Raw genomic sequence first — 24,999 nt, forward strand, 5'->3', positions numbered from 1 at the left:
TATGGTTGGGAGTCACCACAACATGAGGAACTGTATTAAAGAGTCGTGGCATTGGGAAGGTTGAGAACCGCTGCTTTATCGAATAAATAAAAAATGCTTTTTCCTTAAATAAGGAAACATTGGTTCTTACTTTCCACTTTATTCCAAAATTCTATTCAAGACAAAGTATTGTGCTGCTTTACAATAAGAAACATTCGTTTTTCTTGCCTATGTGGTGTTCTCAGTTATGAATACAGGTACTCCTCAACTTATGACCACAATTCAGTCCCAAATTTCTGTTGTTAAGAGAGACATTTGTTAAGCGAGTTTTGCCCCATTTTTACGACCTTTCTTGCCTCAGTTATTAAGTGAATCGCTGCAGTTGTTAAATGAGTAACCCAGTTGTTAAGCGAACCTGGCTTCCCCATTGACTTTGTTTGTCAGAAGCAAATTACCTTGGAGACACAACAACGGTCACAAATATGAACCAGTTGCCGAGCATCTGAATTTTGATCACATGATCATGGGGATGCTGCAAAGGTGGTGACTGTGAAAAGAGGTCGTAAGTCACTTTTTTCAGTGCTGTTGTGATTTTGAACAGTCACTAAGTGAACTGTTGTAAGCTGAGGATTACCTATAATGGTTCAAAGGCTTTGCTTGGACTACTTAGAAAAACAAAGAATGACCATTTCAGAATCTGAACCCAAAGCATGAACCAGGACAGCCTTTCTCAAACCACATCTTTCAATTTTGCTGTAGTTCCAACTCCTGAAGTTTCAAAAGCTGTACAGGTAGTCCTCCTTATGACTGGCTGCTTCTTGACCATTCAGAGTTCTGAAATAACTCATCCTTTCTCTAAAAGCTAATTACAACCTAGTTTTGAAGTTCTAATATCGCCCCCCTGCTTATAGGATCACATTTTGGCTGGTTGGCAATTAGCTCACATTTAGCCCCCTGCGGTCATGTGACCATGATTTACATTTCTTTTTTTTGCAAAAACTGGTGTTTATTTCTGGTTTTTAGCCAAAGTCCAAAGTAAACAATGGGTTGGCTTAACTAATACATTGTTCATTTAGCCATCTCAGCAAAATAGGCTGTAAAAGCAGATCAGGTCACGAAGTGACCCACAACTATCACATCTTACAACCATAATTGCAGGGCTCTATTATGGTGGTAACTCTAGGATTAAGTGTATAATTAGAAAATGTGATATATCTTCAATATATTGGGAAACGATTGGGAAGGCTCAACCAAAATATGTCAGGATTTTCATCTGGTGGCAGATGTTACAAACATCCCCAGTGGCAATCAGAATTGGTAAGATGGGGGACAGTGTTATAATTCAAGTCACCTTTCTGTATGGAGTCAATGGCACAAGCTCAAAAGGGATGTGTATACAAGGAAGGAACAAAGTCGCTACATAACAGCCATTAAACTCCAGTTATGGTGAACTTTAGGTAAATATAATGATGGCTGCGTTTTACTCCAAAGATTGTCCTTTCCCTAGTTTTACTCTTTGATAAACAAGGCCAAGTAACAAGATCAGTGCAGGCAAAAAGAGAAAAGAGACTTACTGATTGGGATCACAAATATTTCTAAGTGAAATAATAAAATCTAAATAAATAAATAATAAATCAGTTAAAAAGAAAACAAAAACAAACAAAAAACCTCAAAAGGCAGACTTGATAGACCATTGGGTCTTTTTTCTGCCACCAGTTTCCTATGTTTTTATGGAAACCATTCTGCTATTTCAGTGAATTCCAGCAAGAAAGCTCAACTCAATCCTATTCATAGCTGCCATTTCACATATTGCTTAATAAGCTATACTCTTAAGAAGTGTTTTCTTTTAAACATTAGGGACATCATGACAACTATCTTGGCTGAGTATACCCAGAAAGAAAAACAACAGATGGGGTGGGAAATAGATCTGGTTTATAGAGTGAACTCCGCATATGCTAGAACACACAATGTCCCCAGGGAGGTACACATTAAATTTCTTAGGAAAAGCACAAGAGATGAAGTTCTGAATACACAAAGGGGACAAGCCCTGATATACAAAGATAAGGAGATAACCATACTGAAACAGATCCCCAAGAAAGTGAGGGAGAAAAGAAAATATTATTCGCAATTGGCAAATAAATTATACCAGAAGGGGGTGTGGTTTCGTTGGTTGCTGCCTGAAGGTATGTTAATATTCTGGGAGGAGACAAGGGTCAGAATTAATACACAAAAATAAATTGCTCCTAGAAAAACCAGAAGACATCCCAGTAGATGCACAAGACATGGGAGGGGCCGGAGCACTGCCAACAGGGGGAGATGGGGCGACATCAAGAAAGCTCAGATCACACAAATAAGTAAGAAAATCCACATGACATAAATTGATTGAAATTACTAATGAATACCACACTGACTATATGTTATTATATAATATTTGAATGCTATGCAAATGTACACCATGAGTATAGAGGGGGGGTATACCTACCGCAGTTTGCGGCTGCCACAATTTGTAACTTTCCCCATACCTTTTCCTTTTGTAAAACACCAAAAAACCAATAAAACTTTGTTTAAAAAAAAAAGAAGTGTTTTCTTTTAAGAACATTGTATAAAACACACCATTATCTAGTACAGGTTCCAGGTAAATATCCACTTGATGACAAACTGGTTTATTTCTGTGAAACTAGAATAACCAATTCTTATTTTTTTAGAAGAAGTCTCTCATGTGCTGGCTAGAAATTCTTCTTTGAATTTTATATTTTTAAAATAGCTGAGTTATTATACCATGAAAAATATTTCCTGGGGATGGGAGAGAAATATTAGTGGAAAGTGAGGTAAGCAGTCAAGTGTATCCCTGCTATTCTTGATTTCAAAGGCCAGTGAAGGCTTTTTGACAACTATGTGGCAAAAATCTTACAAAGCGTACCTTTTCCCCCCCCCAGGCATTAGGGTTACAATCATTGATTTTTATTATTTTGTACCTTAGATGTTTAAATGTAATTTGATGATCTTGTAACTTGCTGGCAGAATTCAAACAGATATATAAAGAATAAATTGGCTGTCCTTTTCTGACATGCCATGACTGGTTCACCCAATATGCTAAACTAAAATATAGTTTCTTTGTAAACTAGGACTGAAGGCGTAGTTTGTTGGGTAAATCCAGGAATTTGCTTTTTGGGACACAAACCTTGGACAAAGCTCTGCTGTCCTCAGCCAGCATCTCAAAACAGGACACCTCAATCTTTTGTGGAAAAGATCGCTATTCTGTTCATGTCTAGAAGATCTCAAAGCTCACCAGTGCAATGCAAATCATGTTTCCTCTTGCAAATTGCAGAAGTGGAGAGTCCGCTATTTAAAAAGAAGACAAAAAAATCCAAAAGCATTTCTCTACGTTTATGTGGGGAGAGGGAGAAGGTAAGAGGCAGGTTTGTCGGCAGACGCGGTCCCGTGTAAAAGACTAGGACTACACTTCCCAGCTCTCCCCGGGGCAGAGGCGTGGAGAAGCTGCGGAGGAGGTGTCTGAAGAAGAGGGGGCTTTGTGCTGCGGTGCGCGGTGTCTGTAGAGAGTGGCTGGTTCCTTTCTGCGGCTTGCGCTTGGTAGGCGCTGCGCGGGGTGGAGGGGAGCGGCGAGCCCGGCTCTGGCTGCAGCCGACCGTCCAGAGGCCACCGGCGGGCTTGCTAAGGAGGACTGCTCCGCCCCAGCCATGCTTTTTCTAGCCCGGGCTGCTTGGAGTGAACAGCATGCAACATGCTGCCTCTAAGCTCCCGGGTTTCCCGCACGAGCGCTGGAAGAAAGGGAGTCCGATTGTGCTGGGGAGGAGGAGGCGGCGGCGGCGGAGGGCGGGCATTTCCAAGCCCGTTCCTAGAGGGAGACAGAGATCTGTGCGCCTCGCCTCCCCGCGGCTCTAATTCTTAAAAAAAAAAAAATTGGGGGGTTTGCGCGCGTGGGGCGCTGGGGGGAATCGGCGCGTGGAGCGAGAGGAGAGTAGAGCAGAGCGCTGGTTGACTGGGCGGGGAAGGAGTACCGGAGGAGTACCAGGGAACGACTCGGCTTGCAGCGCGCGGAGCTTAGCGGAGGAGCGGCGACGGTTTGCAGCTTGAAATCCGGCAGGAGAAACCCGAGCGGAGAGGTGGACCGATCTCCCCCGCTCCCCTTCCTCGAGGAAGGGCCGTCGCCATGGGCAATGCGGGGAGCATGGACTCTCAGCAGACGGACTTCAGGGCGCACAATCTACCCCTCAAGCTCCCCATGCCCGAACCGGGCGAGCTGGAAGAAAGATTCGCCGTCGTGCTGGTGAGTGGGCTTTTTGCCTCCCCATCCCGGTCCAGCGCAACACAGACAGCCCAATGGAGGAGGAAAACGGGGTGGTGGTGTTTCCGTCGGCCCTTCTCCCCCACCCCCCAAAGCCTCCTTTTGCCAGCATGCGCCAGGCAGGCAGCGGCGAGGGGGAGCGGTGGGGTCCCCATCCCGTCGCGATCTTCAGATGGGCTTTTATTTTGTCAGCCCAAAGGTAGGGGGGAGGAGAAGGAAAGGGGCTCGGAATGGTTATGTGGGAAATCGCCCTGTCTCTGCAGCAGCTGATCCATTGTTTGAAGCGGAGTGGGGCCAGGGGCGACCTTCGCCAGAGAGTCGCTGTCCCCGTACGAAGGGATGTGCAAAGGAACCGCGGAACCTGTAATAAGTGCCTGGCTTTCTCCGGCACAGGCTTGGTTCAAAGCGGACGGGGAAGCCCCTGGAGGGTTTGAAAAGTGTTACGATCCAGTGAGATCCGGGCTCCGCTTAAAGTTATTGCTTTCCAAGCGGCCATTCACTTCCTACTACTGGTTTGTTCCCAGGGAAGATCTGCATCTCATTTGCAAGCAGGGGTGGAAGAGGAAAAGCGGTCGGGAAAACCTGGAACAGTCGGGGAAAATCATTCCCTCTTTGAATCCGGGGTGGAAACCCTGAAACCCCTTGTTGGTTATTAAGTTTTAAAATCTGGTCAGGGGAAGGGATCCTATTCTATATACACATTTACTCCCAAACAAGCGTGACTGATGATGGTAGCACTGATTTGAAATAAAAGTGACACAAAAGGATTGCACTTTGTAGAAATATACTGGTAGTGCACTGGAAATGCACTAGGTTTGAGGTTTGGGGGCTTTCCTTGTTATTTCTTGAATGATTAAGAGAAACTGCATATTGACAGCATCCACATCTCAATTGCCCTGAGTCTTTTGCTTCAGAAACATTTAAGGATCTTAACTAACTGTGTCTTCCTATATAACATGGTGTATATAAGAGACTATTTTTTTCTCATTAGATCCACAATTTCAATAGATGATGCTGGGTAAAATGGTTGGTGTGATGTTTAGTCCACAGCTTGTTTTCCCTTTTGAGTGCCATAACTTAATAGCATTTGGCACAAGGTTTTATGTATTTCATAAATCCATGTATGTATTCTAAGGAATCTCAGCTTTTCTTTAAAATATTGAAGAAGTTAATTTGCTATTATTCTTGATATCTTTTTGTGAATTTAACTTTGTAATACAGTATGAAAACTATAGACTATCCATTGGCATTTATGTGTGTAGAATGTGCAAGCAACATTACAATTGGCATTGATGAAGGTTTTTTTAAATGGCTTCTGAGGTCAGTCTGTATACTTAGTTTTAGAGGACAGATGTATCAATTCTCAAAAACTTTGAGCTGGGGATTTTGTACTCAGTAGGGTTACAATAGTTCCTTTTAAAAATCTTTGGCATGCTAGTTTGTCAAAGCACAAATACTGTTGGAGTAGGGAGGCATTGACTCTTGAGCACATATCCAGCAAGGAAAAAAAGTGTCTTGAAGGAAGCTGACAAAGTTGCCTTTACTTCTGGTTTGTACTTGCACCACTCTTGGTTTTGCAGTTTTATCCAGGTAGACACTGTCTTGTAAAATTAGGCAAAAAAAAAAAAGAGAGGAACAATTAATTATGCAACAGAGGAAATTATTTTTTAAAAGGAAGCAATAATGATCTAATGTCTGTAATGTCATGCATTTGATGAAGCAGAAGAGCCAGGTGGTATACTGTAATGAACTAGAATTGAGAAACTCCGAAGTTCAAATCCACACTTGATCATGAAACTCTCTGGGTGATTTTTGGGCCCTCATTTTCTCAGTCCCAACCTACTTTGTAAGATGTTGAGATGATAAAATAGGTGACCACTCTTGGAGGTGGATTGAGAGATAAAGGTATTTCCTATGCCTACTTTCACCCCGATGTCTCAGATCCCCTATCTGTTCCTGTTCTAGAGGATCAAATTATATATTATGATGTAATAGTGATAATAAAACATGTAATGATATATGATGTATTTGTTATCAAAGTCTTTCATTCATGTCTGTATCAGACTGTTTTTGGATCGCTGCTGCATGACTCATGTGTCTCTGTTTGGAAACATCTTTTTCCTTTATGGGGATCCACCACCTCAAAATAAATTGGTGTTTTCAACATGCTCTTTAAAGATATGGAAAATTCAAAAGCCTTGACAAGAACCTACAGAACTTCCAGGATGTATGTAATCTATATAGGTTTTGAACTTTGAGACAGCAATGTTTCTGTGGCACATTTGTTGAGCTACAGTTTACTCAGTTAACATAATCAAACACTGAGCCATTAAATAACTGCAAGGGCTTACCTGGCGTAAGGTCCCAGGTAAGGCATGATTGGTTACTTTGTGCTGATTATGTCTTTAAAAAAATGTGTGAGAAACCTGATTTATAGATCTGAACTCATGAGTTGTACTAATTATTTTGACCTAGCATGTTATATGAACCAAACTATTATGATTTGGATCCATGACTTATGACAGTGTATTGTGTGAACCTAGCCAATTGTGATATTGGGTTGTCTGTGATCAAACAAATTATGACTTATTGTGAGCTATGAACAGGGTCTGAAACTTCTAATAATATCTATGCTTGAGAATGGATAGACCTTTGAATTGTATTTGGACAATTTGAATGATGACATGCATAAGGTAGTTAGATCTGATTTGTTTAACCATCACCTGTTGAATAAGACAGAGTTGGCTAGAACCCCACATGTTAAGTCAAAAAGACATAATAGTGATTTACAAACTATAATAGTTACACATCTGGATTAGTGTGTTTTGAGATTGTGATTTTATTTATTTCAAAATGACTGGCTTAGTTCAATGTAATAGCTGTTTTGCACCTGTCTTTCGCAGTACTCTTTTCAAATTTGGATACTGTCCCCTTTGTAAACAAATTACGAGTCTACATAGGCAGATTACCTATCTAGAATCTGTAATCTGTGCTCTCCAAGCAGAAACTAGGTGTCTACGTCAGCCATTCCACTCTATGGTGAAGCCACACTATCAGCCCCCTCTGCCACAAAGATCTTGCAGGAGAAGAGCTGTCTGGACAACTGTGGGATCTGGCAGGTTGAGAGCTGTGAACCATAAACCCAAAGCTTTTGCTGTGACCCAGCAAAACAGATATAGTGCCCTTGCTGACCTTAATGGGGACACTAAAGAGATAGGTCAAGGCAGTTGTGATAATGATGACTCAAATAAGCAGGGGATCGTGGTCCAAAACGAAGAACTTTCTTCGGAAAGGCGAAAAGGGGAACCAGGTATCACACATCAGTCGCAGAAGAAGATCAAGGTATGTAAAAAGAGAAGTCACCTTCTGGTTGGTGATTCAATCGTAAGAGATGTTAATTTAGGAGAGGATAAGGAGGTTTTAAAAGAGGTCAGGTGTCTGCCAGGTGCTACTGCCAGCAGAGACAAGAGGCGTATTCTTAAGATAGTCAAGAATGCAAGTAAGGACTGTGACGTTGATGCTATTATACATCTTGGCACTAATGATCTATCCCAGAAAGATGTACTTTCTGTGCAGAATGATTTCCAGAACTTGGGGTATGAACTTAATAGTATAGGTTGTAGGCTTATCTTTTCAGAGGTTTTACCTGTATATAAGGAACAAAAAGGGAAGGGCCAGCGTGTAGCAGAGTTTAATGTTTGGCTAAAGGAGTGGTGTAAAAGGGAAGGCTTTGGTTTTATTAGTCATGAAGCCTGTAGCTGGTCCAATGAAAAACTGTACAAAAGAGATGGGTTGCACCCATCCAAGAAAGGAACTGAGTTACTTGGCATTAAATTCACAGATTTTCTTGATAAACATTTAAACTGAAGAGCGGGGACAGAGAATTAATAGATACAGAACATCTCTGTCCCCAGCAAACTAAAATTCATAGGGTTATAAATGCATGTAACATAGATGTGTGTGTGGGTAAGATTATCACTCCTGCTGTCAAGCAAAACCAAGCATGTAATAGTGATTGTCATACCATGTGCATGAATCACACAAGTGGCAAGAAAATAGGGGCAGTCAGGCATAATACAGGTTATGTAGACAGTAAACACAAGGTCAATCAAAATGGACTCAAATGTCTATATACCAATGCACAGAGTATGAGGAATAAACAGGGAGAATTAGAAATTCAAGTAAAAGAGGGCAGATATGATATTATTGCCATTACAGAAACTTGGTGGGATGAAACTGACAAATGGAACATACAGCTAGAAGGATTTAAATTATTTAAAAGAAATAGACCAAATAAAAGAGGAGGTGGAGTTGCACTATATATAAGAAATAACTATGTCTCTACAGAAATAGAGCACAACAATAATGAGAACTATCTTGAATGCATTTGGGTCAATATTAAAGGTTGTGGGGGAAATGACATTGCCATAGGTCTATACTACAGGCCACCCAACCAAGCAGAGGAAGAAGATGAACTTTTTGCTAGTCAGCTAACTAAGGTATGTAGGAAGCACACCACAATAGTAATGGGAGATTTTAACTACCCTGACATCAACTGGGAAACAAACTCTGCACCAAGTGGAAGATCCAACAGGTTCCTAACAAACCTAGCAGACAACTTTGTTTTCCAAAAAGTAGAGAAGGAAACAAGGGGATCAGCCATACTGGACTTAATTCTCACTAACAGAGAGGAAATGATAGAAGGTGTTGAAGCCATAGGAACCCTGGGGGCAAGTGACCATGCAATATTGGAATTCAACATTATCCAAACACAAGTAGTAGAACAAAGTCAAACTAGAGTCTTGGACTTTAAGAAAGCTAATTTCAATAAACTTAGAGAGAGCTTGGGAAAAATTCCATGGATGAGAATCCTCGAGGGGAAAACAACTCAAGAAGCTTGGGAAATTTTGAAAAATGAGATTAGAAAAGCCCAGTCTAACACAATACCAATGAAGAAGAAAAACAACAGCTCCCAAAAGAAACCAGCATGGCTGCATAAACAACTATCTGACAAACTGAAAGACAAAAAAAGTAAGTATAAAAAGTGGAAGGAGGGGGACATAACTAAGGCAGAATATCAGCAAATAGCCCGAGCCTGTAAAGATGAAGTGAGGAAAGCTAAGGCTCACAATGAAGAAAGGCTTGCCACAAAAGTAAAAATTAACAAAAAAAGCTTCTTCCAACATGTTAAAAACAAGAAAAAAGTTAAGGAAACAATTGGTCCATTGCTAGGAGAAAGTGGCAAGAAGGTGACAAGCAACAGGGAGAAAGCAGAACTATTTAACTCATGTTTTGCATCTGTCTTTACACAAAGGGATAAAACAGTCCAACCTATCAAAAGCAGCACCACAAAATTAGGAACACAAATTGAAATAGGGAAGAAAATGGTAAGTGAGCACCTGTCTACCCTAGATGAGTTCAAATCACCAGGACCGGATGGATTACACCCCAGAGTTCTGAAGGAACTAGCAGACGAGATCTCAGAACCACTGAATTATATCTTTCAGAGATCCTGGAACACCGGGGAACTACCAGAGGACTGGAAAAGAGCTGATGTGGTTCCCATCTTCAAAAAAGGGAAAAAATTAGATCCAGGAAACTACAGACCTATCAGCCTAACCTCAATACCAGGAAAGATTCTGGAAAAAATAATCAAGCAACGAATTTGCGAACACCTAGAAGCAAACAAAGTAATAGCCAAAAGCCAACATGGATTTGTCAAAAACAGATCATGCCAGACTAATCTTATTGCATTCTTTGATAATGTGACAAAATTAGTGGACCAGAGGAATGCCGTTGATATAGTTTACTTGGACTTCAGTAAGGCTTTTGATAAGGTAGACCATAACCTACTACTAGATAAAGTAGAAGAATGTGGGTTAGACAGCATCACCACCAGATGGATAGGTAACTGGCTGACCAACCGCACTCAACGTGTAGTTCTCAATGGAACTGCATCTACATGGAGGGAAGTATGCAGTGGAGTACCCCAAGGCTCTGTTTTAGGCCCAGTACTCTTCAACATCTTCATCAATGATTTGGATGAGGGAATAAATGGGGAACTCATCAAATTTGCAGATGATACCAAGCTGGCAGGAATAGCCCACACTCCAGAAGATAGGCTTAAGATACAGAAGGATCTTGACAAACTTGAACATTGGGCACTATCTAATAAAATGAAATTCAATGGTGAAAAGAGTAAGGTTCTACATTTAGGCAACAAAAACGGAATGCACAGGTACAGTATAGGTGATACCATACTCAGTAGTAGTAACTGTGAAAGGGATCTTGGAGTCCTAGTGGACAACCATTTAAATATGAGCCAGCAGTGTGCAGCAGCTGCCAAAAAAGCCAACACAGTTCTAGGCTGCATCAACAGAGGGATAGAATCAAGATCACGTGAAGTGTTAATACCACTTTATAATGCCTTGGTAAGGCCACACTTGGAATACTGCATTCAGTTCTGGTCGCCACGATGTAAAAAAGATGTGGAGACTCTAGAAAGAGTGCAGAGAAGAGCAACAAAGATGATTAGGGGACTGGAGACTAAAACATATGAAGAACGGTTGCAGGAACTGGGTATGTTTAGCTTAAGAGAAAGAAGGACTAGGGGAGACATGATAGCATTATTCCAATATCTCAGAGGTTGCCACAAAGAAGAGGGAGTCAAACTATTCTCCAAAGCACCTGAGGGTAGAACAAGAAGCAATGGGTGGAAACTAATCAAGGAGAGAAGCAATTTAGAACTGAGGAGGAATTTCCTGACAGTGAGAACAATTAATCAGTGGAACAGCTTGCCTCCAGAAGTTGTGAATGCCCCAACACTGGAAGTCTTTAAGAAGATGTTGGATAGCTATTTGTCTGAAACGGTATAGGGTTTCCTGCCTAGGCAGGGGGTTGGACTAGAAGACCTCCAAGGTCCCTTCCAACTCTACTATTGTATTGTATTGTATCATGATATTCTAGATCAGGGGTGTCAAACTTGCATTGTCACGGCGGTGTCACGTGACATATCACAACACTTTCTCCTCTTTGCTAAATGAGACGTGGGCGTGACCAGCTTGTGATGCATCCAGCCGCGAGTTTGACATCCCTGTTCTAGGGTCAAGCAACTTCAGCAAGAGCTTCACCTGCTGTTTAATGCTATGTATGGCTTTATTGAATAAATCTCAGTTGGATGGGTATAAATAAGTATTCGTAGATTACAAATTCTGCACTCAGAAAGTAGAAATAAAGAGTAAAAATGTAAAAAGTAAAATATAAAGTAAATCTGTAAAGAGGGTTTCTGTTTACTAAAACAGGTTGTGACAGTTTGTCTTGAAAAATGCAGCAAATGCATCGGAAAGTCATCTCTAGATACTCCTTGGTAGCTGGCAGGGGAAAGTGCTAAAAGCATTTGGTATTACATGATAAGAGGTTTAGGATATAAGCCAGAGAAGAACTCTTCTACAAGAGACGCTGTATGAAAATAAAAATGCTGGCATTGTCGCCAAAATCATTGAAAGAGGCAGGAAAAAGCACAGATCAAATTGGGGCTTTTCATGCCAGAGGGCCTAGTTTTGTCTTCATGATGTCCATGAAAAGCTGGGGGAAAAGAAAACTCCTGAAATCTGGATAACTGGTGACAAGTAAGTGCATGGTAAGTCATTAAAATCCAGAAAGGCTTCAAGTAGATGGTTTCCCCCCCCCCCCCTTTAAATCAGTGGCTAAGCTACAGTGTGATAATGCAAACCCTTATTGGTTTTAAAACCATGGTTTTGTCCTCTGGTTTTAAAACCAATAGGGTTTTGCAGGAGCTTAACCACTGATTGGTTGTCGCTTAACCACTGCAGCTTGTAGCTGAACCACTGATCTAGTGATGGCTTATTTATTACTAGAGTTCATCAGACTCAGTTACACTTTTCCTGTTGGAATAGGCACCTGTCCTTGTTCTCTGTGTAACATGGGGTTCTTCTTGTTCCAGATGGGATAACTTTTGTCTTACCCAAAACTATGTTCCGAATTCTGTGCACAAAGAAGCTGGTTGTTGGATCTAGTTACAAGCATTAATTGCTTTGAATACGTGATGGAAACTTATCCATTTAAGAAATTCCCTTGGCATTTCAAAGAACTTTTGAAATGAGGTATTAGAAATTATTGAACAGGAGTGATGGAATAAATGACAAGGTTTTTGCATTATCCTAAGCCACCATGTAATCGGTCCAGTTTTGGATCGAATCAGGGCTTATTACAATGTGCAGCATTGTGGAAACTATAGATGCTTTTCTGTTTTCTTTCTTTCCTACAAGGCAATGTCATAAAGGAACAGATCCACATAGTGGGGGGGATGGATGCCGGGTTTTTTTTGTTTTACAAAATCTGAGCTGGTGGAATTGATAGAGATTTTCCTGGCACCACTTTCCTTTGACAATCTATGCTTTGTGGAAGAATATTAGAATGTTGAATAACCGTGAAGGCATCCAGCAGTCAAAGTAATTTGTGTTTTTCCAACACTACTTAGGACTGAAATGTCAAAGCTCTCATTTTTGGTAATCAAAAAGGTTGAGCAACCTAAATTGGAGTAGGGGGGGGGGGAATCCTGCTAGTGCTTCCCCAATTTCACTGACCTGCATCGCCTGACCTTTTATTTTTCATACTTGGATCTGAAAATGAATGGTGATGTATCTTTTCCCAAGCAATTCTGGTCGTATCCTTTCAAATTAACAAAGCCTGCAGAATGTTGCTTTGTTTCTGACTAATTTAAGCTGTGTTTGAAGCGAGAAAGCAGAAGCAGCAGCAGCAGCATGCTCTGCTTTCTTCTTTTCATCATGACAGGATTTCTAATCAGCCAGGAGAAGATGCTGGCTGCTCCAAAATTTGTATTGCCTGTGAAAAAGAGTGAGAAACAAAGAAGCTGAGCTGGGTCTATCTCAGAGTGAAAAAAAAAGAAAGATCTGTCAGGTTAAATTATTAAGTTTAGCTATATATTTTACAGGGATTTTTAAAACTATATATGTAGGTTTTGCTTCAGCCAGGGGTGGGGAACTGTGGCTCTTTTGCGACTTGTGGACTTCAACTCCCAGAATTCCTGAGGCAGCTATGTTGGTTCTGGAATTCTGGGAGTTGAAGTCCACAAGTCGCAAAAGAGCCACAGTTCCCCACCCCTGATAGACCTTTGGGGTCTTGTTATCTCTTCCTTTATGCATGTCAAAACACTTTTCAAAGCAAGTTTTTGTATCACTGGCTTAAGTAAATCATCTCTTCGTTGAGCTTGTCTCTTCATGACTTAATGGCACGTTCCGGGGTTTTTTGTTCTGTTTTTTTGGGCAGTACTATCAAGGTGGTTTGCAATTGCTTTTCCACTTTTCCACACTGCCTCAGATTCTGGTAACTCCTGATGGTTTCCAACCTGAGTACAGGTAGTCCTCAACTTACAACAGTTCACTTAGTGGCCCTTACAAACAGCATTGAAACAAGTGACTTACGATCTTTTGCAGCATCCCCATGATCGTGTGGTGAAAATTTAGATGCTTGGCAACTGGTTCATGTTTATGATGGTTGCTGTGTCTCAGGGTCTTGTGATCTTCTGACAAGCAGAGTCAATGGGGAAGCCAGATTCACTTAACAACCCTGTCGCTAATTTAACAACTTTCTTGATCCACTTAACAAATGTGGCAAGAAAAGTTGTAAAATGGAGCAAAATTCACTTAACAAATTTCTCACTTAGCAACATAAATTTTGGGGTTCAATTGTGGTCGTAGGTTGAGGACTACCTGTACTAATCACAGCCAAGCCCTTTTGCTGTGAGATTAGAAGTAAAAGAAAATTTGTCATTCTCAGGATGCATTAGGAATCTGTTGCCTGACTGACTGAACATTTGAGAGATGATTTACTAGGATTTTCTTCCAGGTTTACCTGCCTAAGAAGGTATGGGTGGAAAGGGACTTTGGAGATCATCTAGTTGAACTCACACTTTTATGTTAAAAAACAATTTGAATATGTGCAGAATGCGATTTCTTATCATTGTGAAATAACCTCAACATCTTATGAAAATTTGCAGAATATGAGTTGGGCCCCCCAAACTAATTTAATTCTGGAAACTAATCTCTGATGAAATAGTCCCTTCATTTATGATTTCCTTGTTACTACCCCCTCCCAGAAACATAAAAAGAAGACGAAGAGGGGATGCTTTTGTCCAAATACCTTGCATGCGCATAAAAAGTAATGTCTGCTCGCATCTGTGAATGAGGCTTGTATAGCTCTTGCCAGCTTTATTCAGAATGGCCTTGTGCAGCCAGAAACACATCACTGGTTCTTACATCATTCCTTGCTCTGAATATTTCCTCTTTGTGTTTTTCATTCTTCTGTTTGCGTTTTTAAGAAGGGAGCTGGGAGAAGGAGGGTGTCTGAATTGCTCTCACTCTTCTGGCTTGTGCACAGAACCGTTCGGGCTGAGACCCCAGAGAATATAGCGGATGAGGTTGGGTTTCCAAATGGATGTCCTCCCCCCCACAGCAACCTGTAATAAAATGTAATGTTTCTGAAGGAAGACACGTGGCCAGAGGAGGAGGAAGAGGCCAGGGCTGAGGTTGCGGAAAGGATTGTGTAGTCTAATGAGGTGCTGCCGATATTAAGTGATCACTGAGTCGTACATTAGGGGTGTTTCTCACATGAAGAATACAATTTCCTCTTTGGCAGGAATGTTACATTATGCAAGTGGCTATTGAATGTAGAGTTGATGTTGAGAAAAGAACCAGAACGAGCTTTTCAAGCAGAGATCAGATTAAGGTGATTAGTTCTCATGTGCATGCTTTTAAAAGTCTAAATCTACAGACTCAGCCCTCTATAGCTTGGGGATGTTTTGTTTTTGTTTTTAAAGTTTCGACATAATGTGTCGAACAGATGCTCAGGCCCATCTAGCAAAAGTCTCAAAACAGACTCTGTATGCCTGCATTGCCTTATGGGAGGCGTGGGTCTGAATTCAGGGATTCCTCCTTGGCTTGAGATGATATACCAGCAACTTCCTCATGGAGTTCATTGGAGGCAGAAGATAAACTGCAGCATGTGTATGCAGGCTATTGCATTATAGCACTACCGCTAAGAGCCCTATGGAACAGATACCAATCTCTTACTTTGTAAGTGTTTGATCCCTTAGTTTGAATTAAGGGATGAATATAATGGACTCTAATTCCTTTGATGTTGGTTATCTAATAATCCTGAAGTGGCTGTCATGTGATGTATTGACAATGTAGCTTCAGGGACACTTTTCTCTCTCTTATTATTGGTAACTTGTGAAGAGAAGCCTTCTGAGCCTAACCATAATTTGTATACTTTCTATGGGGGAATAATTAATTAGCCAACTAATTAAAGATAGGCTACTATCTTTCATTAATTTATCTACTCCATCCAGAGAGGGTTTGAGAAGACATGTCTCTCTGGGAGGATATTTTAGTTGTAGGATTTGGCAAATACTCGCATTACTTTACTGGTGATGGCTTCTCTTAATTGATTAGTCCATGGCTGGATTCATAAGGTATTATGAACAAAGTCATAGACTTTGTTCACATGACGTACTAACTGTGAAATTTACTAAGTGATTTACTCAAACAATTTGATGACATTTTGCAACATATAGAACCATCAAGTAAAAGTGTTCATGTAATGTTGGATTATATATTGAAAATCCAGTATTTATTAAATTACGGTATATGAAGAAGTTTAAATTTATTGAGTTTGGAGCACTGCCAAAAGGTTAATTTAGCTTTGTTGGAATTTTGCTGTTGGCCTTTGAATTTGCTATTTATCAATGGAACAGAAAAAGTGATCAGTATGACTCTCTGTGGACAACGTTTAATTTAATTTAAAATCTGAGTAACTGAAATGTGTGTGTGATATGTTTAGGTTTTGTATGGATTTCCCCCTTTTAAGAATTTAAGGACTTACGGAGAAGGGGTATATTTTTGCATGATTTTGCACTTTTCCCCAATAATTTTTTGGTTTTTGTACTTTCAGAGGTAGGTTAATTATCAGACCTTTATCTTTCATTTTCCCACTGGCAAGTAAAATAATAAATATATTTAGAAGTTATGCTGATGATTATATATTTGAACTGTATAGTACATTTTTGCAAAACATTTAAAATCTGATTTAAAAAAAAATCAGTTTTTCTCTCCAAAAGATGCTAATACTTGGTCCCATGGCATAGGACCTAGGTATCTGCAGGATCACATCCTACCACACACGTCCCTGCGACCTATCCGCTCACACAGAGAGGGGCTCCTCCTGGTGCCGTCTGCTAGGCAATGCCAGCGGGCGACACCTAGGAGTAGATCCTTCTCTGTGATGGGCCCAACCCTCTGGAATGACCTCCCCCCAGACATTCGAACTACCACCGACCTCCGTTCCTTCCGGCAAAAGTTAAAGACTCACCTATTTCAATCAGCTGGCCTGGCACTTTCTTAGTTTTACCTCCCGGGGATTTATTCATTTTAATTGGGTTTGGGGTTTTAATAAGCTTTTAATGTACTATATTTATTATTCTATATACAGTCTTACAACCTCCTTCACCTACGTATTTAATTATTTAACTGTTTTATGTATGTATTTTATAACGCATTTTAATGACTGTACACCGCCCCGAGTCCCTTTCGGGAGAGGGGGCGGTCTATAAATATGAATAATAAATAAATAAAAAATAAATAAATTTGCTTTGAATTTTTCCTGCTAAGGCTTACCCATTTTATTTTTCAACTTACATAGTTGTTTTGAGCTTCCAAAGGGCAGGAGACCATGTTGCCAATTTTCAGCAATAGCTACTCTGAAGACTATATATGAGAGTTCAGGACTATTTTTATAAGGATCAGCTACTGCTGGTGTCCCATGAATGCCATAAATTGTTGGTTTACCTGCTACAATAAAAACTACAGAGTGGTTTAAAGTGGTGTGCGATTCTGGCCATAGAACGGAACAGAAACAGAAAATGAACACTGTACAGTAGTAATGAACCTTTCAATTCTCTGTATGCTTAGCGGTGGCAGCTTCCATCCCAAATAATGGGTGTAATGTATTGGGTCTTGATTGATATAGGCGCTAACCTGTCACGTTGCGTGCATCATATGGTCTTTGAAAATGAAAGATAGAGATTAATTGAAAAAAATCTCCATTTCGAAGCTTATTCAGTTCCAGAGGGCAAGGGGTGACTTAGGAATCCTTGTCTCGTTTAACGATTCACGATTTTTGATTAAGGATAGCAACCGGGATTGCAGATATTGAAATCACTAAGGTGACATCTCACTTTACGACTTCATCACTTAGCAAGTTTCTTAGCAAGTTTCTGTGAATATAAGTTGAAGACTACCTGTGTTTGATTTGACACTATTAAAAGGAGCCACGGAAACCTCCCCTCTGTATGTGCGTGTTATGTGTGTTTGCTTTACTTGTGTTGGGCTAAATAGGGTTGCCGTTTCTATCTCTTCATATTTATTTATTAAATTTATTTGCTGCCTATCTCGCAGACAGCTTACAACAATAAAAAGATATGAGAACGTGTAAACAAAATAGAAGCAAAATAATAGAACAATAAAGTAAAGAATGAAAAAGTACACGAGAACACATCAATATGATAACAAAAAGATGGATGGGAGGAAAGCAAAGAGCAAGGGGGCTAATGCCACTAATATTGTGTTGTTGTATACTCAAGCTGAGTTCAAAGAACTTTATTTTTTGCAGGTTGGTATATTCTAAATGTATGCATTGGTCAAAGGCAATTTTTTTTAAAAAAAGAAACCTGAACGTACTAATATTGTAACTCCAAATACATACATGACTTGAGTTTTACTTTCATGCTGACTCTGCTCTGTGATGCCAGTGATAAGTCTGGGAGTGAACTATAAGCCAGTGTTCTCGGGAAGGCATGTCAAGAAAATTATGTTCCATTTATGAGAAGGCCACTATTTAGTCTAGTGTTTCTGCAGAAATTGACATAAGAAGAGTTAATAATGTCATTTGGTAGGATTTACAGTCATTTAACACAATGAGGGTGGTCAATAGCTATGCCTGGAGGCTCTCTTGAGTATGAATTGTCCTGTGAAGAGAATAATTGTTCAGTACATCACAAAATCTTAGAGCATCTTAGAGCATGATTAGAGGAGATAGCTTTCGGAGTGGACGTTGGCATTGCTTTTACTAGTCTGCAGTCTTCATTTAAAACAGTCTTGCTTTTTTTTTTTATTAACAATTTCTTTCTTGGCAGGACTAATTTCTTATTTTTTTCCTGAGGTAGGTTCAGAGATAACAGAAAAGCACTAAACGTTTCTGTGAGGGAGATATAAAATACCTTCCCCCATAAATGTAAGTTCATGCTTAAACTGTACTTTCTTCAATAAGTCATTCGCTCCTCAAAATGAGTGAACCAGGTGTAGAATTTGAGGACAGACTCTAACCTAGGATGGAGTCTGCTGTAGTCATGCCTGGTTTGAACCTTCTTTCAAGCTATATCACTTACATCAGGGGTGTGAAATAGGTGGCCCATGGGCCTATGGGCCGGATACAGGCCATGCCCACCCCCAGCTCTGTAAGAGGAAAAACAATCCCGATACGTCACGATATGGCCACGATGTGATTGGGTTTGACACCCCATATTTTCATTGTCATTGCCCATGCAGCGGGGATAGCAATTTTACAACGAAACCCCAACCAAACTACCTCTCTGGTTACCATTTTATTTCCTTGCACAAGTTGTGCAAAATAAACTACAGTGCACAGTTTTGGGACCTGATTTGAATTTGGATTAAGAACTGGAACTCACTTTGATTTTCCTTTGTCATGGTTGGTGGTTCCCCTCGCACCTATGTGCTAGGTGTTCCCGAATCTAGGGGGCGGTGCTCATCTTCGTTTCAAAGCCGAAGAGCCGGTGCTGTACGAAGACGTCTCCACGGTCATGTAGCCTACATGACTAAACGCCGAAGGCGCATGGAACGCTGTTACCTTCCCACCAACGGTGGTTCCTACTTTTCTACTTGCATTTTTACATGCTTTTGAACTGCTAAGTTGGCAGAAGCTGGGACAAGTAACGGGAGCTCACTCCGTTATGCAGCGCTAGGGATTTGAACCGACGAAGTGGTGACCTTTCTGATCAACAAGCTCAGGGTCTTAGCCACTTAGCCACCATGTTCCTTTGTCATATGCAGTAGGTGGTATTCGGTTGCACTGCGATTTTCCCCCCAGAAAAGATTTCTTCTAATTAAAAAGATAAATGGGGAAGTTGGCAAGTTGTAAAACAAAGCAGCTGTCACCAGGATCTTTCAGACAATATTTTGGGTGCCCTAGAAGTGCCAAGGAGATGTTAGAAGGCATCCTGAGAGCCGTGTGGTTCTCCTTCTAGACAGAGAATACTTTATTCCCCTTTGGAGGTAGATTAGTCTTCCATGGCAGTTGTGCTCTTCCAAGTTCCAGATGTACCCCCATCACCCAAACGTTGGCCTATTTGCCCCATTGAAAATTAGTTATATCTGTGTTTCTTCTCCCACCAAGGAGTGAAATTATATCTCTTAGAGAATATTGATGCAAGACATATCTTTTAGCATTTTGCAACAACAAAAGCAGACAGTGCAAAAACAATTAAACGTTGAACAATTACAATATTTAATGTTATGGTGTTATTACATGACATGTGCTGAAGGCATAAAATAATTCATGTATTTCTTGGGGACATGATCACTCTGCTGCACAGGGAAGCATTTGGGTGATACACAAACATGCCTATTTCTTGCTTTGTAGAAAGACCTTTAATTCATTTGCAAAATTCTTCATTTCTTTCATAAAGGAATTGGGTATTGAGAAATTACCATATTTTTTGGAGTATAAGACACACACACACACACATACACACACACCCCGAGGGCGAAAATTTGGGTGCATCTTATACACCGAATGTAACCCTGCTCATCCGCCGGCGGCCACCCTTTGGCCTCTTCCTCCTAGCAATTTGCCTCCTTGCAGTAAACAGCCTGTTTCAGTTCAGCTGATTCATCACAGCCTGATTAGCACAAGCAGCTGATTGTCAGTTGGATCTGCCTCCTGACAATCAGCTGTTTCAGGCTGCAGGGATTGCCATTGCCTATTGCCGCCTCTATGCGCCCCATTTTCCACCTTTTCTGATCCCCACTGCCTGCAATGGGCGGAAAATGAGGTGCACAGAGGCTGAAAATGGGGCGTGCAGAGGCTGAAAACAGGATGTAAAGGCTGAAAATGGGGCATGGCAATAGGCAGATTTTTTTTCTTGTTTTCCTCCCCAAAAGCTAGTGCATCTTATACTTCAGAGCATCTTATACTCCGAAAAATACAGTAGTTGTTTTGGAAGGAAGCTTGGGGGAGAGTGCTTTCGTTTTGGTTTGTCTGTGATTTTCTTGAAATATCTGACCTCACCCATTGATGAAAATGGTGACTTGGGAAGTGTTAAATTATAGGCACACAGTAGATCCTTCCTTGTCTCCTAAAATTCTGTTTGGAGGATTACATATAATAGGAGGATTAGTGTTGAAATTAATTTTGAGCAGCAAAAAGATCTTATAGATGTTCCAGCTTCATCCAACAGAACCAGCCGCAAGATTTTGGTTGGTGGGAAGAGAACAGCAAACGAGATTTTGGTTGGTGGAAATGAACAGTAAATGAGTGCAAAGTCACTTTTACAATCATTGCACTGTCAAACAGCAATTGGAAATCAGAATAGGGTTCCCTGATGGAACTACTGCTGGAGCCTTTCCTTCTGATGAGTATAATCTGTTTTGGTATATATTTTGATAACTATATCGCTGTGTTTATGTAAAGTGTTCAAGTTATCTCAAGGATATGACATTTTCTTGCCCAATCAAGTAAAGTACCCTTGACACAGCAATTATTACTACATCCTTGATACAGACTGTCTCGTCACTTTCCCTGACACATATATACGCCCTTGCGTACATTCTTTTTAACCATGTCATTAGCATATTATAATCATAAGCTCAAAGTATCCTCAGCCTTTGGATCTTGATCTAAAGAACTGTGTGCAAGGGAGGGAGAGAAAGAAGGCGATAATAGCTGTAGCATTCTTGCAAGAGTTGACTCATCAGAACAATATTAATAGCTTTTGAAATTCCTTTACCTGCATCCAGCAGAAATCACATGGAATCTTTCAGCCCAAAAACAGAGAAAGGAGGACGTTCCGTGTGTGAAATAGGATTTAAAAAGATAAAATGAAAAAGAGCCCAGGCCCTTCACAGTTATATATAGGGTTTAGAAATATAGATAGTCCTCAACTTGCAACAGTTCATTTAGCGACCATTTGAAATTACAACGGCACTGAAAAAAGTGTCTTACGACCATTTATTGCCGGTTCGCTCGTGCGCATGCTGGATGTGCGCGCATGCCCAGTTCAATTAAAAATGTTCTGCGCATGCGCAAAACTTAAAAACAAGATGGCTGCACCGACGGCACCGACTGGAGAACTGTTTCAGGGGCGTGGCAGGCCTGGGCTGCTGCCTGTTCCAGCAACCATCGCCGCCATACCACTTCCGGTTCAGCCGAACCGGTAGGAACCCACCTCTGATTTGGATGCTTGGCAACTGACTCATATTTATGACGGTTGCGGTTTCCCACAGCCATGTGGTCACCTTTTGAAACCTGACAAGCAAAGTCAATGGGAAAGCCAAATTCACTTAACGACCGTGTTACTAATTTAACAACTGCAGTGGTTTGTTTAACAACCGCTGCAAGGAAGGTCGTAAAATCGGGCAAAAATCACTTAACAAATGTCTCACAACAACAGAAATTTGGGGTTCAATTGTGGGTTATGTGTATATGATTCTTAATGTGTTGCTACAGATGTTTTCAGTAATTGGTGAACGGATATTGTTTTGAAATGTCCTTATTTATTAAATTTAAATTCTACCCATCTGCCAGTTCAAGGCAACTCTGAGCGGCCAAGTAATCTTTGGATTCTGTTGTGTCTTTGAAAAAAAAATGCACAGTTAGACACTAGCAACAAGGGACTTCCAAAGTTACTAGCTATACTGTTCAAAATGTTGGAGATTGTTAACGACTCCTAACTTTTTCATCTTCATATGGCATGTCAGCTGTTCTGTGAAACGCACTCTGTGTGTTCTATCAGCTTCTTCTTTCTCTGCTGTTTCTGTAGGGTGGAAGCTGTCTTCCGAAACCACATATCTCAAGAAAGAAATGTATATGAATGTGTTTCGAATGAGAGTTCTGCAAATTGCCCCTTGAGGCCTGGAGAAAGGAAGTGGACACCCTTAATCTCACTTTGGAAGGGAGGGAAAAAGCTGTTTCCATGGCATCCAGCTTAGTAGGGCAAAGGACTCTTGATTGACATATGCTGTTCCATCTTTTTGGGGTCAGGGAACTGCCTTGCCGAAGGACCCTGTGAAGAGAACCGCCCTTCTTTTTCAAAGGATTGGAAGAAGCAGCGGAAACAAAAATGCTTGGCAATAGCAAAACTGAAGTCCGGGATTTTGTATGGAGGAGAAGACTCAGGTTTCGTTGATGAGGCAGAACTGTGAGAGACTATGGCTGTGGCAAGAAGTGAGGCATGGATCTTGGAACTCAGGGCTGTTTTGGAAGTGGGTGGGGGAGAGGACCCAAGGAAAAAATTCAAGTGGAATCAAATTTATTCTAGTGATTGACACAGAGCCAAGTATGTTACATCAGGGCTCAGTGTTTTCTGGAATACTATGCCAAATTGAAGACCTGGATCCTATTGAAGTCTAACATTGGTCTACTCTGGAAGTTAGTCTGTGACCAGGCTGAAGGAACAATGCTCCTCCAGATCTTGCTAAATTGTGATTTCCAGCAGCCCAGACAGTATAGCTAGTGATGGGAGCTGCTGGGAAGAGTCCACAACATCTGGGAGTCCCATAGGTTTCCCACTGTCCATTGATAATGTAGTTTGGAAGTCCCTGGACATAACTTTCAAGGCATTAATGGTTGAATTCAAAAAGGCCTGGTTTAGAGCCCGAAAGGCCACTGTGAGTTGCATGACAGCCAAAAGGCAAGATATGAGTGTATTAAAATATTTACTATGTAAGTCCTTGACTTAGGACCATAAATGAATCCCGAATTTCCATTGCTAAGTGAGACAGTTGTTAAGTGAGTTTTGCCCCATTTTAAGATCATTCTTGTCACAGTTGTTAAGTGAATCATTGCATATTAAATTGGTAACACTGTTGCTAAGTGAATCTGGTTTCCCCATTGACTTTGCTCGTCAGAAGGTTGCAAAAGCTGTCAGACTGGTGGCTCGTGGATCGGATGCGCCACATCCACCCCAGCTCCGTGCAGGGGAAAAGCGTCGCGATACATCACGTGTTGGCAATTTGACGATGCGAGTTTGACACCCATGTTGTAAGTCAAGGCCTACCAGTATTGGCCATGGCAGAGGTTATCGTAGCAACTGAGCGCTTTGCAGGTTCTGCTTATTCTGCTTATCCAAAGAGGCAAGGTATTCCTTAATTAGCTTTCCCTTCACATACATTCCAAATGAAATTCCTCCTGACTTCATGATTACTGTGTTAGCTAACTGCTGGGTGTGTTATCTGTGTAGAAATCCAGAAGGAGTCACTTACAGGCCAGAATCTGGGTGGGCCTCATCAGGACTCAAGCATGGGATTCCTGCCATAAACGGAAATGCAAGCCGTTTTGGGGTGGGTGTGTTTTTCAACCGGAGAATATGTGTAAGAGTTCACATGGTCCTATTTCATCTTTCAGTGGGAGAGGAAACATTTTTCGTGGTGTATCATTGGAAGGCTTGAAAGCAAGCTGTGTAAAATGTAGGATTAGGAGCAGGCACAGGAGGGCTTCCTCGCGTTTCCCTGCATCCAAGCGTCAGTCTTAGGCTACTGCTGCGCATCTTGGTGGGCGTGCTGAGTAAAGGTGAACAGCATTGATTTTTTGCAGGTTAATGATACAGAAGTTAATTATCCTGCAAGGGCCTCTGCTGTTGAGCAGAGTTCAGTAGCAAATTTGCAATCATGACATGGGTGAGATAATTAAAAGCTGACAAGATCCAGACAAATAGTTTTAAACTGTGATAAAGGTGACCTTTAGTGGAGGCAATTAATTGTTCATATACTGTAAATGAGAAGAGAAAATCTCTGCTTGGAAGCATCATGTGCCTCTCCTTCAGCCCCCCCCCTGCTGACGATGTCCTGCCGTTATAGGCATTTAAGAAGAACCTTATTTCTTGGTGGTTGTTGGGTTGTTTTTTTTTTCATTGTTGGGCTGGGAGAAGGAAACCCTGGCAGGATTTCAACACCCTTATTTTACATTCACTTCTCTCCTCAAACAGATGTTTTATTCCCGTGATGGGGAACCTATGACATGCGTGCCCAAAGTGACATGCAGAGCCATCTTGCTTGTCATGTGCGTCATTGCCTGTTCCTCTTCTGGGTTTCTGGTGCACATGCACTCGTGGTGATCAGCTGGCCTTCGTGTGTGCAGCAGTTCTGGAAACTGGAAAAGCTGGTGTTCCATTTTCCAGCATGAGTATGCGTGGCGGCCAGCTGTTTGTTGTGCACGGATATGTGCCAGAAACCCAGAAGACCAGTTAGCTGGCGCTCATATGTGTGCTAGAACCCAAAAGTTCATTTTCCAGCGCACACATGTCCCCTGGGCAGCTCCTCTTCCAGGTTACATCCCAGACAGAAGCGATCGCACCCACTCATGCACTCCCTTTTCGGGACTCA

At 41.2% G+C, this 24,999-nt stretch overlaps 1 protein-coding gene and 1 long non-coding RNA gene across 3 annotated transcripts in view; one reads left to right on the forward strand and one right to left on the reverse strand.

Moving 5' to 3' along the window:
• Positions 1-24,999, reverse strand: part of LOC309384912 — a 683,650-nt gene that overhangs the window by 81,930 nt on the left and 576,721 nt on the right. The window lies entirely within an intron of this gene.
• The window catches only part of FMNL2 (formin like 2), a 221,918-nt gene continuing 200,417 nt past the window's right edge, over positions 3,499-24,999 (forward strand). For both annotated transcript variants that reach the window (XM_081968482.1, XM_081968483.1), the window contains exon 1: positions 3,499-4,267. In XM_081968482.1, coding sequence (XP_081824608.1) covers positions 4,151-4,267 — 117 coding nt within the window. In that variant the 5' untranslated portion in view covers positions 3,499-4,150. The remainder of the gene's footprint in view (positions 4,268-24,999) is intronic.

Source organism: Natrix helvetica (genome assembly GCF_964273705.1).
Source record: "Natrix helvetica genome assembly, chromosome: 1".
Lineage (NCBI taxonomy): Eukaryota > Metazoa > Chordata > Lepidosauria > Squamata > Natricidae > Natrix > Natrix helvetica.